Source organism: Chelonoidis abingdonii, chromosome 7, assembly GCF_003597395.2.
Source record: "Chelonoidis abingdonii isolate Lonesome George chromosome 7, CheloAbing_2.0, whole genome shotgun sequence".
In the NCBI taxonomy this organism is placed as follows: Eukaryota; Metazoa; Chordata; order Testudines; family Testudinidae; genus Chelonoidis; species Chelonoidis abingdonii.
In genome coordinates this window covers 34516550-34529390 of record NC_133775.1, presented here as the reverse complement: position 1 = coordinate 34529390, position 12841 = coordinate 34516550, and the positions used below count along the sequence as shown (strand labels likewise).

General features: G+C 46.7%; 1 protein-coding gene across 6 annotated transcripts in view; it reads left to right on the top strand.

The window, feature by feature from the left end:
• EVI5 (ecotropic viral integration site 5) overlaps positions 1–10342 on the top strand; it is a 138877-nt gene extending 128535 nt beyond the window's left edge. For all 6 annotated transcript variants that reach the window (XM_075067792.1, XM_075067794.1, XM_032773011.2 and 3 more), the window contains one exon: positions 9364–10342. In XM_075067792.1, coding sequence (XP_074923893.1) covers positions 9364–9678 — 315 coding nt within the window. In that variant the 3' untranslated portion in view covers positions 9679–10342. The remainder of the gene's footprint in view (positions 1–9363) is intronic.
• The last annotated feature ends 2499 nt before the right edge of the window (positions 10343–12841 follow it).

Sequence of the window (12841 nt, the reverse complement as noted above, 5' to 3'; positions counted from 1 at the left end):
CCGGCACCGACACCTGCCGCGGCACCGACAACGTCGGCACCGTCGATCCCGGTCCACAAGGGCCGTTGAATCCAGTGCCTGACCGCTCCCGGCACGTGCCGTGGTTGAGCTTCCTGCTCCTGCTGCTCCCGTGCTAACGGCACCGCAGTCAGAGCTTATCTAAGACATAGACGCATCGCCCGGCACCCGACACCCTTGCCACGGCACTGACAACATCTGCAACCGTTGATCCCAGTCCCACAAGGGCCGTCGAATCCAGTGCCTGACTGCTCCCCGGCGCACGCCGTGGTCGAGTTTCCTGCTCCTACTGCTCCCAGTGCAAACTGCACCGCGGACAGAGAGCCTGTCTAAGCCGGATCGCCCTGCACCACGACACCTGCTGAGGCACCGGCGACGTCAGCACGTCGATCCCGGTCCACAAGGGCCGTCGAATCCGGTGCCTGACAGCTCCCCGGTACACACGGTGGTCGAGCTTACTGTTCCCTCCACGCCGGAGACATTTCCAACGACGAGGGATCTCGTTGCCGTGACAGAGTGGATGCTGCCTGAACCCCGGCACCGCCGGTGCGGCTACTACAGTCTCTTGGCAAGCTCCTTGATACGACCATCCTCTGTCGGCGCAGCAGAGTGGCACCGTTCATGATCACGGTCCCGCAGACGGTCCAAGTTCCGTCGGCACTCCTGCTTCCGACGCCACTTGCAGTCCCGACGCTGCTCTCCTCGGCACCGGTCGCACTCGCCGCACAGGTCGGTGTTCCCGTTCACCGACCGATAATCCCGGCACCGTTCCAGCTCCCAGCACCGCTACAGGCACTGTGAGTCCTGTAGCCGCTCCCAACCTCGAGATCTCGGTCGACCTCCCAGCACCGCTCTGGTCGCAGGTCCGGATCTCGTTCCAGGTACAGTGCGCCTTGCAGTACCGGTCCCCAGGTGCCAAGTTGGGCAAGGTCTGGTAGAGTCCGACTCTCTGCCCATGATCTTTCAGCACCTCCATGGCCATCCAGACACGCATCAGTGTCTTCCCGCGGACAGCTCTTATGCTCAGACCGCGATTCTGGGTGTGCCCACCAACAACCTGAGAGCCCATCAGCTCTCCTATGGAGGGTAGCACTCAATGCGACCTCCAGCTGCAGGAGTCCTGGAGGTAGGGACCCAGTAGTGGACATTCTATCGCCGTTGCCCGCTAGAGGGGCCCTACCGTTTATTCGGACCATCCAGGTGAATGCCGATACTCTATGGAGGGTACGACTACTGGTCTGTCCTTCCTCCTCCCTGCGCACTAAGTCATTCAGTTGGTCAAGAAAAAGGGACGGCATGGCCAACAGGCGCCAGCCCCAAAATCGAAGGGGCTAGGCGAATGACCCTACTCAGTCGCAAGGTGTATTCTGCAGGCTCTTATAGCCCGCGTGGCAAATCAATAAGCCCTGCTTAGCCCCTATAATTATAACACCTGGATAACGGGGGATAATATTATGGAGCTTCTCCATCAAGACTCCAGCCAAGAGTTCACTGCCCTCTTGGAGGAAGGAAAAGGCGGCTAGAGCTTCTCTTTCAGGCCTCGTTACCATGAGGAGCATCTCATGGCTTCCGGTTTCAAACCTCCGGCCTTTCACAACTTCCATTTGTTTGGTAAAGGCCTCTTTGTGGTGAAATCAACCCCAGGCTACAAAGCCTGCAGGGCAACAAGGTCCTAATGAGCTCTCTCTCGCATGCATACGCGACGACCTAACGCAGCCTTTCCATCCCCCAGCCACACCACCACACTCTGTGCCTAGCCACAGATTGGGCTTTGGCAGTCGGCGCGACTGAGGTGGTCGCAGACGACCGTCAGGACCCTAGAGGGCCAAGATCGAGGCCCCACTCACAATCACGATGGGGACCAAAGACGAACTTTCAAAGTGCACCAGGGCGGTGTACCGTTACAAGCTGCTTACCACTCCTACTTCCTCTTGGCGTGGTCCCAGTTAACTTCAGTTCGCGGTCCCCTGCACATGGTGGAGTTTGGGTGCCACCTCCAATTTTGTTCCAACCCTGTCCCTCTTCAGGGACTCCTCTCGGGCGTAATTCCTCTTACAAGAGGCACCAGACGCTGATGGACGAAGGGGGCAACTATTCCTAATCCCCGACTCGTACGGAGGTCTCAGACCTATCCTACACTACTACGAGGACTCAACCAGTTTATGTTAAGGTTGAAGTCCTTGCATGGCATCCCCTGGGAACCATTATCCTGTCCTTAGATCCTGGAGGCTGGTATGCCGCCTCAATATGAAGGACGCGTACTTTCACATTGCCATCTTCCCTCCGCACAGGAGATACCTCTGCTTTCTAGCATCCGTTGGTACTTCCAGTTTACGGTCCTGCTGTTTGGCCTTGCTACAGCCCCACAGGCATTAACCGAGTGTGTGGCCGTAGTCGCCACCCACCTCTCCGCCGACGTCGGATATGCGTTTCCGTATCTGGGCGATTGGCTTATCTGAGGAGACTCCAAGACACAAGTCACTCAGTGTGTGGGCATCGTCAAGGACCTATTCACATGTCTAGGCCTGATGGTCACTACGGAAACATCCACTCTGGTTCCCACTTGTCTCGGTCTCCCGGGTCCCACGGCTTCTTGCTAGTTTGTAACCAAACACGCTAAGCTCTGCCTCTGTCATCTCCAAGTTTGGCTCAAATCGGCGTACCGCCGGATAGGGCCCAATGGTCACCATAGTCACCATTCCCTGAGCATCCTAGGCTCCCTAGAAGGTGGCTAACTCCCTCCCTGATGTGGGCAGGGATGCCGCTCTATCCACCCCAGCCCTCACTGTCCCTGACGATGGAGGCGTCATCTCTCAGCTCAGGTGCTCACCTCAGTAACCTTCGAGCTTAAGGGCCTTTGGTCTTCTCAGGGGCTGGCGTTCCACATCAATGTTCAAAGATGAGAGCAGTCTGCCTGGCGTGCCAGGGGTTCCAGCAGCAGCTGCGAGGCCGTAGCGTCTCAGTGTTTACAGCCAGCACAACGGCCATGTACTACATAGACAACCTGGGAGGGACATGGGTCCTCCTCCTCCTTTTGTCAGGAGTCTATCGATCTCTGGGACTTTTGCATAGCCCACTCGATAAATCTGGTAGCATCCTTTCTCCTTGGCAATTCGACTCAGCAGGGTTTTTCCTGTCTCATGAGTGGTCGCCCTGCTGATGTGATGCATTTTGTGCCAGAAGTGGGGGGGTTTCCCCACATATGGACCTGTTCGCTTACCGCGAGAACGGAAATGTCGAGGTCCTGCTCCTTCTAAGGTCTCTCCCCGGGACCGATCTCGGACGCTGTCCTCATGCGTGGAAGGGCCAACACCTTTATGCCTTCCCGCCGTTCCCCGCTCATTGGGTCCTGCTCAAACTTTCGCAGGAGCAGAGCGCGCATCATCATGATCACTCCAGCGTGTTCCAGGCAGCACTAATACGCCACGTTGCTCGCCTGTCAATAGCCTGCCCAATTACCCTGCCACTCCACCCAGACCTCATACCTCAGGACCACGGCAGACTTCGCCGCCTGACCTGCAGTTTCTTCACCTCACGGTGTGGCTCCTACGTGACTATCAGGGTGGCAGGATGCCTTCCACCTGGTCAACGTACCTGGCCAGGTGGAAGCGTCTCTCCTACAGGTGCGAAACGCTTAAATCTTACTCCTGCTGGGGTCTCGATCCCTCTATTTTGGACTACCTTCCGGCCTGCAACAGCAGGGCCTAGCGGTGTTCGCCGAAGGTACACTTGGCAGCCATCTCTACCTTCCATCCAGGCTAAGGTGGTCGTTCTGTGTTTCTCACACTCTATGGTTTCGGGGTTCCTCAAGGGCTTGGAGCGCATACACCCTTAGGTACGCCGCCCAGCCCCAACCTGGGACCTCAACCTGGTTTAACCAGACTTATGTCTCCTCCATTCGACCCGTTAGCGACCTGCTCGCTGCTATACCTGTCTTGGAAGACAGCTTTCCTCGTAGCTATTACATCGGCCAGACGAGTCTTCGAGCTCAGGCTCTTATGGTGGTTCACCATACTTATGTTTTCAAAGACAAGGTGCAGTTACGTCCACACTTGGCTTTCCTCCCTAAGGTGGTTTCGGCCTTTCATGTTACCACACTCACGTGACGGGGACAACAATTGCACTCCCTGGACATCTGTAGAGCGCTCGCTTTTATGTTGAGCGGACAAAACCATTTTGTAACACGCCCCAACTCTCGTCGCAGTAGCAGTCCGAAGGAAAGGCCTACCTGTTTCCTCTCAGTGGATCTCATCTTGGGTGATAACGTGCACCCGCACTTGTTATGATTTGGCTCACATTTCCCCAAGCCACATCACCATGCGTTCTACCAGGGCTCAGGCTTCATCTGCCGCCTTGCTAACTCATGTACCTACCCACGAGATCTATCGCGCAGCTCCATGGTCCTCGGTCCATACCTTTGCTTCACATTATGCTCTGGTTCAACAGTCAAGAGATACGCAGCCTTTGGCTCCGCAGTTTTACATTCTGCATTTTTCACTCCGACCCCACCGCCTACATAAGGCTTGGGAATCACCTAACTGGAATGGATATGAGCAAGCACTCGAAGAAGAAAAGACGGTTACTCACCTTTGTACTGTTGTTCTTCGAGATGTTGCTCATATCCATTCCACACCCGCCCTCCTTCCCACTGTCGTTGTAGCCGGCAAGAAGGAACTGAGGGAGCGGTGGGTCGGCAGGGGTATATGTCGGGCGCCATAGTGGTGCCCACTCCAGGGGGCGACCTGCCGGCCCACCAAGTGTTGCTGGGGTAAAAGTTTCTCTGACGAACGTGCACGCGGCGTGCGCACACCTAACTGGAATGGATATGAGCAACACATCTCGAAGAACAACAGTTACAAAGGTGAGTAACCGTCTTTTCTTGATGGCATGGAGGGGGCAAAGGTGGAGACAGTCCTCTTTTGGTCCTGTGGTTAAAACTTTGATCTCCTATAGGCAGCCTGTCTAGGCAGCAGTGAAAGTGTGGGTGAAGCTATTGTTACCTTGAACTATTAAAGGCCTCCCTCCTAATGTCTGTGGGTCTACCAGGCCTGCTGTATTCCCAAACCTGATCAGGCCAAAGTCCCCACAGAACCACCACATGAAGAAACCATCTAGTCTTGTAGAAATGGGGCAGGGGCGAGAGATCAGAACGAGGCCTGTTAACGCCCTTCTGGGCAGAAAAGGCAATTGCAGCACTTGAAAGAAGGACTGGGATTTAACCAATTATAACTCACAGAGAAGGGCTTAACTGCCTGGCAACTGCTGTGCCATGCCCCAGGGATATAACTCCAGCCCTACTCAATCTGGGCAGTCCTTGAAGGGCTCACCCTCTTTCCTCCCAGAGGAAGTGATCTTATGGTCACAGATGGGATTGGAAAACCTAGGTTTTATTCTTGGCTCTTGCCTGCACTTTGTGACCTTGACAAATCACTTAATTTCTATCCATTTCATTTTCCCAAATTATAAGCTAGAGAATATGGTTTTCCTGTCAGATGTGCTGTGTCTCGGTTCACTAATACTTGAAAAGAGCTTTTAAGATTCTGTAGATCCTCAAATTAAAAGGCACTGTCCATTAAGGTTCTTAAATTGGTACCATCTACTGTAGCATCTGATTCCCTCAGAGCACAGGCATGTCATGCTGAATTTTAAATTTTACACATACTAAGTAAGCCTTCAGTCAACAGCAAATTCACTGAGCATAGGGAAGGACAGGAGGATCTATGCAGTGTATGCTTTGGTAATGAGCATCTACGGACCTATTGCTTGTAAGCCTACTGAGTAGTAAGTATCTAAGTACTTCCGTAGTGCTGGTGTTACACACTGCCTTGAATTTTGGACAACATTACCATCAAGGTTCTCTCTTGAATGGTAGCTTTTTTTAAGGATTTCAGTTCTCTAACAATTGCTCATTTCTAAAAAAGAATGAAATTCGATGATAGTACAAGTCAGATTATTTTTTACTTCCTTCAGTTAAAGACCAATAAATTGTACTGGAATGTTTTCTGTTTTACAATTAAAATTTGCTAATTTTTTTTCTTCTGTTGAGGAAAAGTCCAGGTTTTGCAGTAGATTAGTGCACTGACATTTCACTGCAGGTCGTTTAGGGTCAAACAGCAATATTCACATTTTTAACAAGTTCAAATAGGCTTTGGGACTTGAAGCTTCCAAAACTGTTTTTATTGCTCAAAGAAGTGAATCCAGAATGGCAGCCCCAAGATGTGAAGCTAAGCTTTTCAGGGTAAAATCTGTCTGCCAGATTTTAAGTGATTGCTTCGTACACAATACAGAATCGGCTAGTAGTGGAGGATAGAAAGATCCTAAGGAGAGGCTAGAGTTCAAGGTTGGGGATGAAGCAAGGTTTTGGCCACTTCTATATTTTCTACCAACTGGCCTGCCCAGTGCCAGTTGGCTATGTCACCCAGACACAGGTGCCTGCAGCTGCTGCTACTTAAAAGCATGTCACTGAATTGCTATCACAATCTTAGCAAAATGTATGACTGACCCCTGCATGATTTGCTTGTTCAGGGGTTTCTTTCTGCAAATAAGAGTTCAGATAGCGGAAGTTCAAGTCTCTGGTGCTTGAGGGCAGTTAGTGTTGGAAATCAAACCTCGCAATAGAACTGAAGTAAGCACCAGTGGCCTACCAGTGCAGTCACTATATATTATGTGCCTTATTACAATGTACCAAGTCTGTAGACAGGGTCCCCTGCTCCCCCCTCCCCCTGGTGTTCCATTATTAGTCCTGTTTAGCTTTGGAAATACCATAGTTAAGTACTGGAAATGTTTGGGTTTGTCCAATCCATATTATGAGATTCTGCCATTTAAAGTGCAGATAGGCCTTTATGAATCAGTTGTTGTTTTTTTTCACAACTAGGTAGATCAGTGTTTCCCAAACTTGGGACGCCAGGGAAATCCCCTGGTGGGCCGGGCCAGTTTGTTTACCTGCCGCGTCTGCAGGTCCATTCGATCTCGGCTCCCACTGGTCGCGGTTCGTTGCTCCAGGCCAACGGGAGCTGCTGGAAGCAGCGCAGCCCGAGGGATGTACTGGCCGCCGCTTCCCGCAGCCCCACTGGCCTGGAGCACTGAACCACGGCCAGTGGGAGCCGCGATCGGACGGACGTGCACACGTGGCAGGAAAACAGCCCACCCTGCCAAGGGCTCTCCCTACACGAGCGGCATCCCAAGTTTAGGAAACATTGAGGTAGATGAATTGGTGGCTTTTTCCAAATACATTATACTGCTCCCCTTCTATGTATGTATCTATTTACATTATGGGATATAACTGTAATACAGCAGAAGATACACACGCTCAAAAAGTCCTTACTTTATGTAGGCAAATTTCACTCAGCAGGAGGACTCTCCAGGTAAAATGTAGGAGTTTGATTCTTTGTATGTATATTCCATTCTATACATGTGAAGAAGTGGGCTGTAGCCCACAAAAGCTTATGCTCAAATAAATTTGTTTAGTTTCTAAGGTACCACAAATACTCCTGTTCTTTTTGAAGAGATGAAATCCACCTTCAAACCTGGAACCCAGGCATGGGTCTGCAACATGTTCTGCCACCCTGTGCGTGCACCACTCCCCCCCCCACCCCACTCTCTTCATGGAGACTTTCTTGATTAAAGGCTGAAATAACTGCAACTCCTTCACACAATTTCCATGGTATATTAAGGCCACTGAAGTAATCATAGTCAGGGCCAGCTTTAAGCCGATTCCCCCCGATTTCCTGGAATCGGGCCCCGCGCCTTACTATTTTTTTACTCACCCAGTGGCGGGGGGGTCCACTCCGGTCTTCGGCATTTCCGCGGTGGTGGAGGGAGGAAGGGGTCTGCTTCAGGGCTTCTGTGGCATTTCAGCGCCGGGGGGTCCTTTGGTGCTACAGAAGACCTGGAGCGGACCCCCCGCCACCAAATACCGCCAAAGCCCTGTACCGCCTCAGGGTATTCAAATCGGGCACCACCCTTCATAAAGTCAGCCCTGATCACAGATTTTTCCTGCTCCCAGTTCCCACCCTCTGCGCCATTCTCTGTGGAGAACACCAGCTCCTTTGCAAACAAGTGTGGAAGTTCCCTGTTCTTTGCTGTGCCAGCAGCATCACCACACTGAAACGAGTCTGTGCATGGAGGTGAATTCCTCCCCCCACAACCCCCAGAACTCTGCAACGCAAACTGGGCTTGTTAATGTTCTGTATAATTCAAACTTTCTAATCAAAGCCTCTGTGTTTAGATTTTTGCCCTTCCACCATTGTCACGACCTTTGCATTGCAAGCAACTATTTGTCTAGCAGAGCAAAAGTGATGCATTTTCATACATGGCCTTTTAAGCTCCCAAAATGGTGGCAGGAGGTTTCTACAAAGCAATTTTATGCCCTTTCTGTGTCCCCATGGTTTTTGAGTTTGGTGCTGTCTCTGAAGCTGTCAGACTGACCCCTTAATATTGACTGACTAAACTGATCTAGGTGAATTCTAAGAGCTAACCCCACAGACCTCTTCCAACAGCTAAGATTAGTCTCACTAAGTTATGATGTGACTTGCTCAGCATTAAGGCTTTTTTCTTCCTTCAGAGTAGCTTTAATCCTGTGGTCATAGTAGCTAGTTTATCACTACAGTTTAGTGTACTTGAAAAGCAAATATTAAGTACACTTTACCTGTGCCCCAACCAGTTTTGTTTTGTAAGACACTTCTCTTTAAAATTGAGAATAGTTTGCTCTTCTATGAGGAAAGGTAAGTTTCAGAGCAAGAATGCAGGTTAAAACCTTCATGTTGTGGTTCATTGGAGGTTGATGCTCTGTATCTTTCAAGATGGAGAGAACCACTTGTATTGCTCTTGCATGTTGTTCACTTGCTCTTCCACAAAACATTGGCAATCACAGCCCCCGATAGAAGCTTTTCGCCTTGTCTTTTCTAATTAGATGACAAGCACAAAAAACTCTTCCTGAGATAATACAGAAAAGTAGTGACTGTCCAGTAATAAATAGGGCTACCTGAAATCCCACAGCTGTAGTGTATTCTCAGTGGGAATGTTCAAAGACACAAGATTTAGCCTCAATAACCAGAGGGACTTGTACATACAGTTCAACTTTTTCAGGAGTACAATAAGTGCTTTTTGGTACCAAACCTGAAACACCCTAAAGGGCCTGATTTCAAAAAGTGCAGAGTACCTGCTCAGCCCCTTTCTAAAGTTTCTCCTCTTGGACATTCAAACTCTAGTAACTCTTGGCAATCTTGGTCCTGCTTGCATTTAGAAATCATTTATTGTCAAGGATACTTTACTTCTCAAACATGTTTTTATTCCTATTGCTGGACTCTTCACCTGTATTTAAATGTTAACTCTTGTTTTTAACAGATCAGATGCCTAAAAGGCCAGAAAGGCTTCTCAGACCAACCCACTTTTGATGGGATTCACATTGTCAACCATTTGATAGGAGATGATGAGTCATTTCATTCTTCTGATGAAGATTTTATAAGTAACTCCATACAGGAGGGTAGGGTCCACTTTCATTTACACAGAAGGACTGGACAGATGGCTTTGGACCCAACTGTAGTAGATAGCAGCGACAGTGATACTGAAGAAGGTGTTCTAGACACTGGTGATACAGACAAGATTATTCCAAAGCAAAAGAACCAGCAAAGAATGGAATCCTACTCCACTACTGTGTGATCATCACTGTGACTAGCATCTAAGACTTCAGATTTCTTTTTAATGACTAAAAATGCCCAGCTCTTGGATTAGATCGCTATTGTGGCTTGTCTGACACATTTTATATATAATATATGTATATATGTATACACACACTTTACTGTTTGCCTTCTACCTTTGCCAAATCTTCATCACTGACATACCATAGAGTAAATTGGGAAGAAGTTGATGGATGACTGTTCTAACAGTATTACTGAATGTTCCTTGTTTTAGAAAATGCATATATATAATTTCTTTAAATGCATAACCATTTTGCCATTCATAAACTTGGGAAATCTTTTCTTCAAAAGAAACTGCTCTTGTGCAATATTTTATACTCCGTGAACTAATGTGTTCTTTTTACATTGTTATCCATTTGTGATCAAGATGGACGTTAGCAAACTGGCTGATCATGGTGTACGCCTAATTATTTTTTGTTGTTAGTTATTTTTAATTAAAACGAAACAATTATTGGAGACCCGTAAAAGGCTCCAAACACAAGCCTTTATTTCTTCTGTTTTTAAATACAAATTAATGGTCACAAATGTCAAAAAGGTTTTTTAAATCATTGACTTCTAATTTTTGTGCATCTGCTATTGATGTGTTGCTAATAAAAAAAAACCTGGTCAAAGTATGTTAACTACAATAATGTTTATTTTGTAAATGTTTATATATCTCTCTGTAGCAAGCTGAAAATGTACATTACACATTTTATATGAGGAATGTAAATGTTACAAAATGACTACTTTGGCATTCTAACAGGAAAATGAATTCTGTATAGACATACCGATAGTGAGTTACAAAATAGAGGCAAAACACTAATCTTAGATTTAATCTCTGTTCAGCTACCGACACTAGCAGGTTCATGACCAACTAAAATGCTTGTTCAAAAACAGACAACTTTTAACTTCATATTATAACTATAATAAATTTTTCATGATTTAACACTTGTTGTAGCACTTATTGCTTAGTAATAACTAATGTCCGTACCCTAGAGATTCTGTGGGTGATTGCACAGTGCAGATCCAGAGAGTAGTTCAGATAAAGATCCAAAGTATTTTTATCTGGTTTTAAGTTAACTACAGTTCCAGTGAAGGATTGTTCAGAGCAGTAAAACCAGATATCTATATTGTTATTCTGAGGAAGATCAGTACAAGAATATCTAAGAACCAAAAAGCTAATATTAGTGCATCTAACAAAGATGCACATGATTTAACAGGGAGAAGACTTAAAGTGAATGCATGCTGGGTGCCTGGTCATTCCTGTCTCTTTCCTCACCCCTAAATGAAGCCCTGATTAGATCTCAAATTCTTCCTGTCCTTTCCAAGGCCTTTTGAGGAAAATGACTTGCTACTTCTGTCCTGCACAGCATTTTAGACATTAGTCTCTTAGACGCTCCCTAGCCCAGAATATTTCTTAACATAAATGTACCATTGCAATTCTCAATTACAAATTCCATGGAAGTATGTACTGTTAATATTAGCAGCTGGACAGCTTGTGATTTGAAAGGAATTAAATAATACTGCAGGCTTATGGCACAAGCTTGCTTCTTCTAGAAATATTAAAGTTCATCTAGGTATTTAAGCATGTGCTTAGAGTTAGGCATATGCTTATGAGCTTCAATGGCACTACTAATATGCTGACTTAGGCACATTCTTAAGGACCTTGCTGAATGGGGATCCTAGTCTCCAAGTCCCCTACTGGGCACTTGCATCTCCTTGGCTTTTAATTTTGAAGATTCCTAGTCTTTTTGAATGAGGCCACCACAGGAGCCTCTTTCACTTAATGACTTAAACTAGTTACAGAACCTAACAATTTAAAGGAAACCAGCTCCATGAAAGAAGTGAGCTTGGGGTATCTTGGTCACACTATCTCTCATATGTTGATCATATCCAGGCAATAACTGACCATAAAATGGGCAGGTGACACCTCTGAGGTTAGCTACTAGTTGAGCTCCTGCTACTCCTGGGCTTTGTCTCCGTTACTTTGAGCGTACATTATCTTTATCAATGACAATATATTTCTCATCACACATGGTTAAGTTTCACCCTATTGCAATAAACATTTACTGTTTTAACACCCGAACCCTCTTAGAAATGTGTCAAAGCAAAAATAATCCGAGCTCTTGCTCACTAACATTTAGGTGACCGTTGCCTTATTTTCCCCTAATAAGCATCTGTCCACCTTTGTTTGCACCTAGATCATTGGCACCCATGTGGATAGATGACAAATTATTCTTTGTCTGTCAATACCAGCTGCAAGTCTCTCTTAAAGGTAATGTGCTGCATTAAGTGGCAGGAACAAAATTCAGTTAGAGGATGGTTGTAAAATCTTTTTTTGTTTGAACAGCAAAGTGTTATGATCTTGCAATAACTGCCTGACTGCCCAAGTGATAGTAAATGAGCCTAATTGGTAAGGGCTATTTCCTGAACTTTGTTTATATACATGTTAATAGCAGCATGAATAAAACAATCTAGGCTACTTTCCATTTCATTATCAAAATATCAGGGAAAGAGTACTAGTGAGGTTAAGCCTGATCCAAATAGCTGAATTCTACAGAATAGCTAACTGCACTACAGTGCACAACCTTAACTCACCTTCTACTGAGACCTTATTTAATAATTCCCTTAAAATTGAAACCTTACCATACATTAGACTAGAAAACTATAAATTTGAGCAAATTAAATGATAAATAGGGTGCATGGATGTATACATTTTGTTTTGGGCCTGAGAACTGGACCAGGAGTCAGGCTGGGAAAGGGAGTAGCAGAGAAATGCAGTACTGGAGAGCCAGTGAAACAATGTCTCCTCCATTTAAGTTATATTTCATATCTGGGAGTGAAAATGCTTGTTTCCTCTTTGGCACTCTGAGATGACAGAACATAGGGCGGAAATCAAATCAGTATCTTAGATGTCTGTATACAAATGTGAGAAATATGGGGAGTAAGCAGGAACTAGAAATGCTAGTTAATAAACACAACTATGATATAATTCTCTCAGAGATTTGGTGGGATAATGCATATAGGCTGGAATATTGGTAAAGGGTACAGCTTGCTCAGGAAGGATAGGCCTAGGGGGAAAAAGGGATTGACTTTTGTATCAATAATGTATACACTTTGACTGAGGTTGAGATGGAAATAGGAGA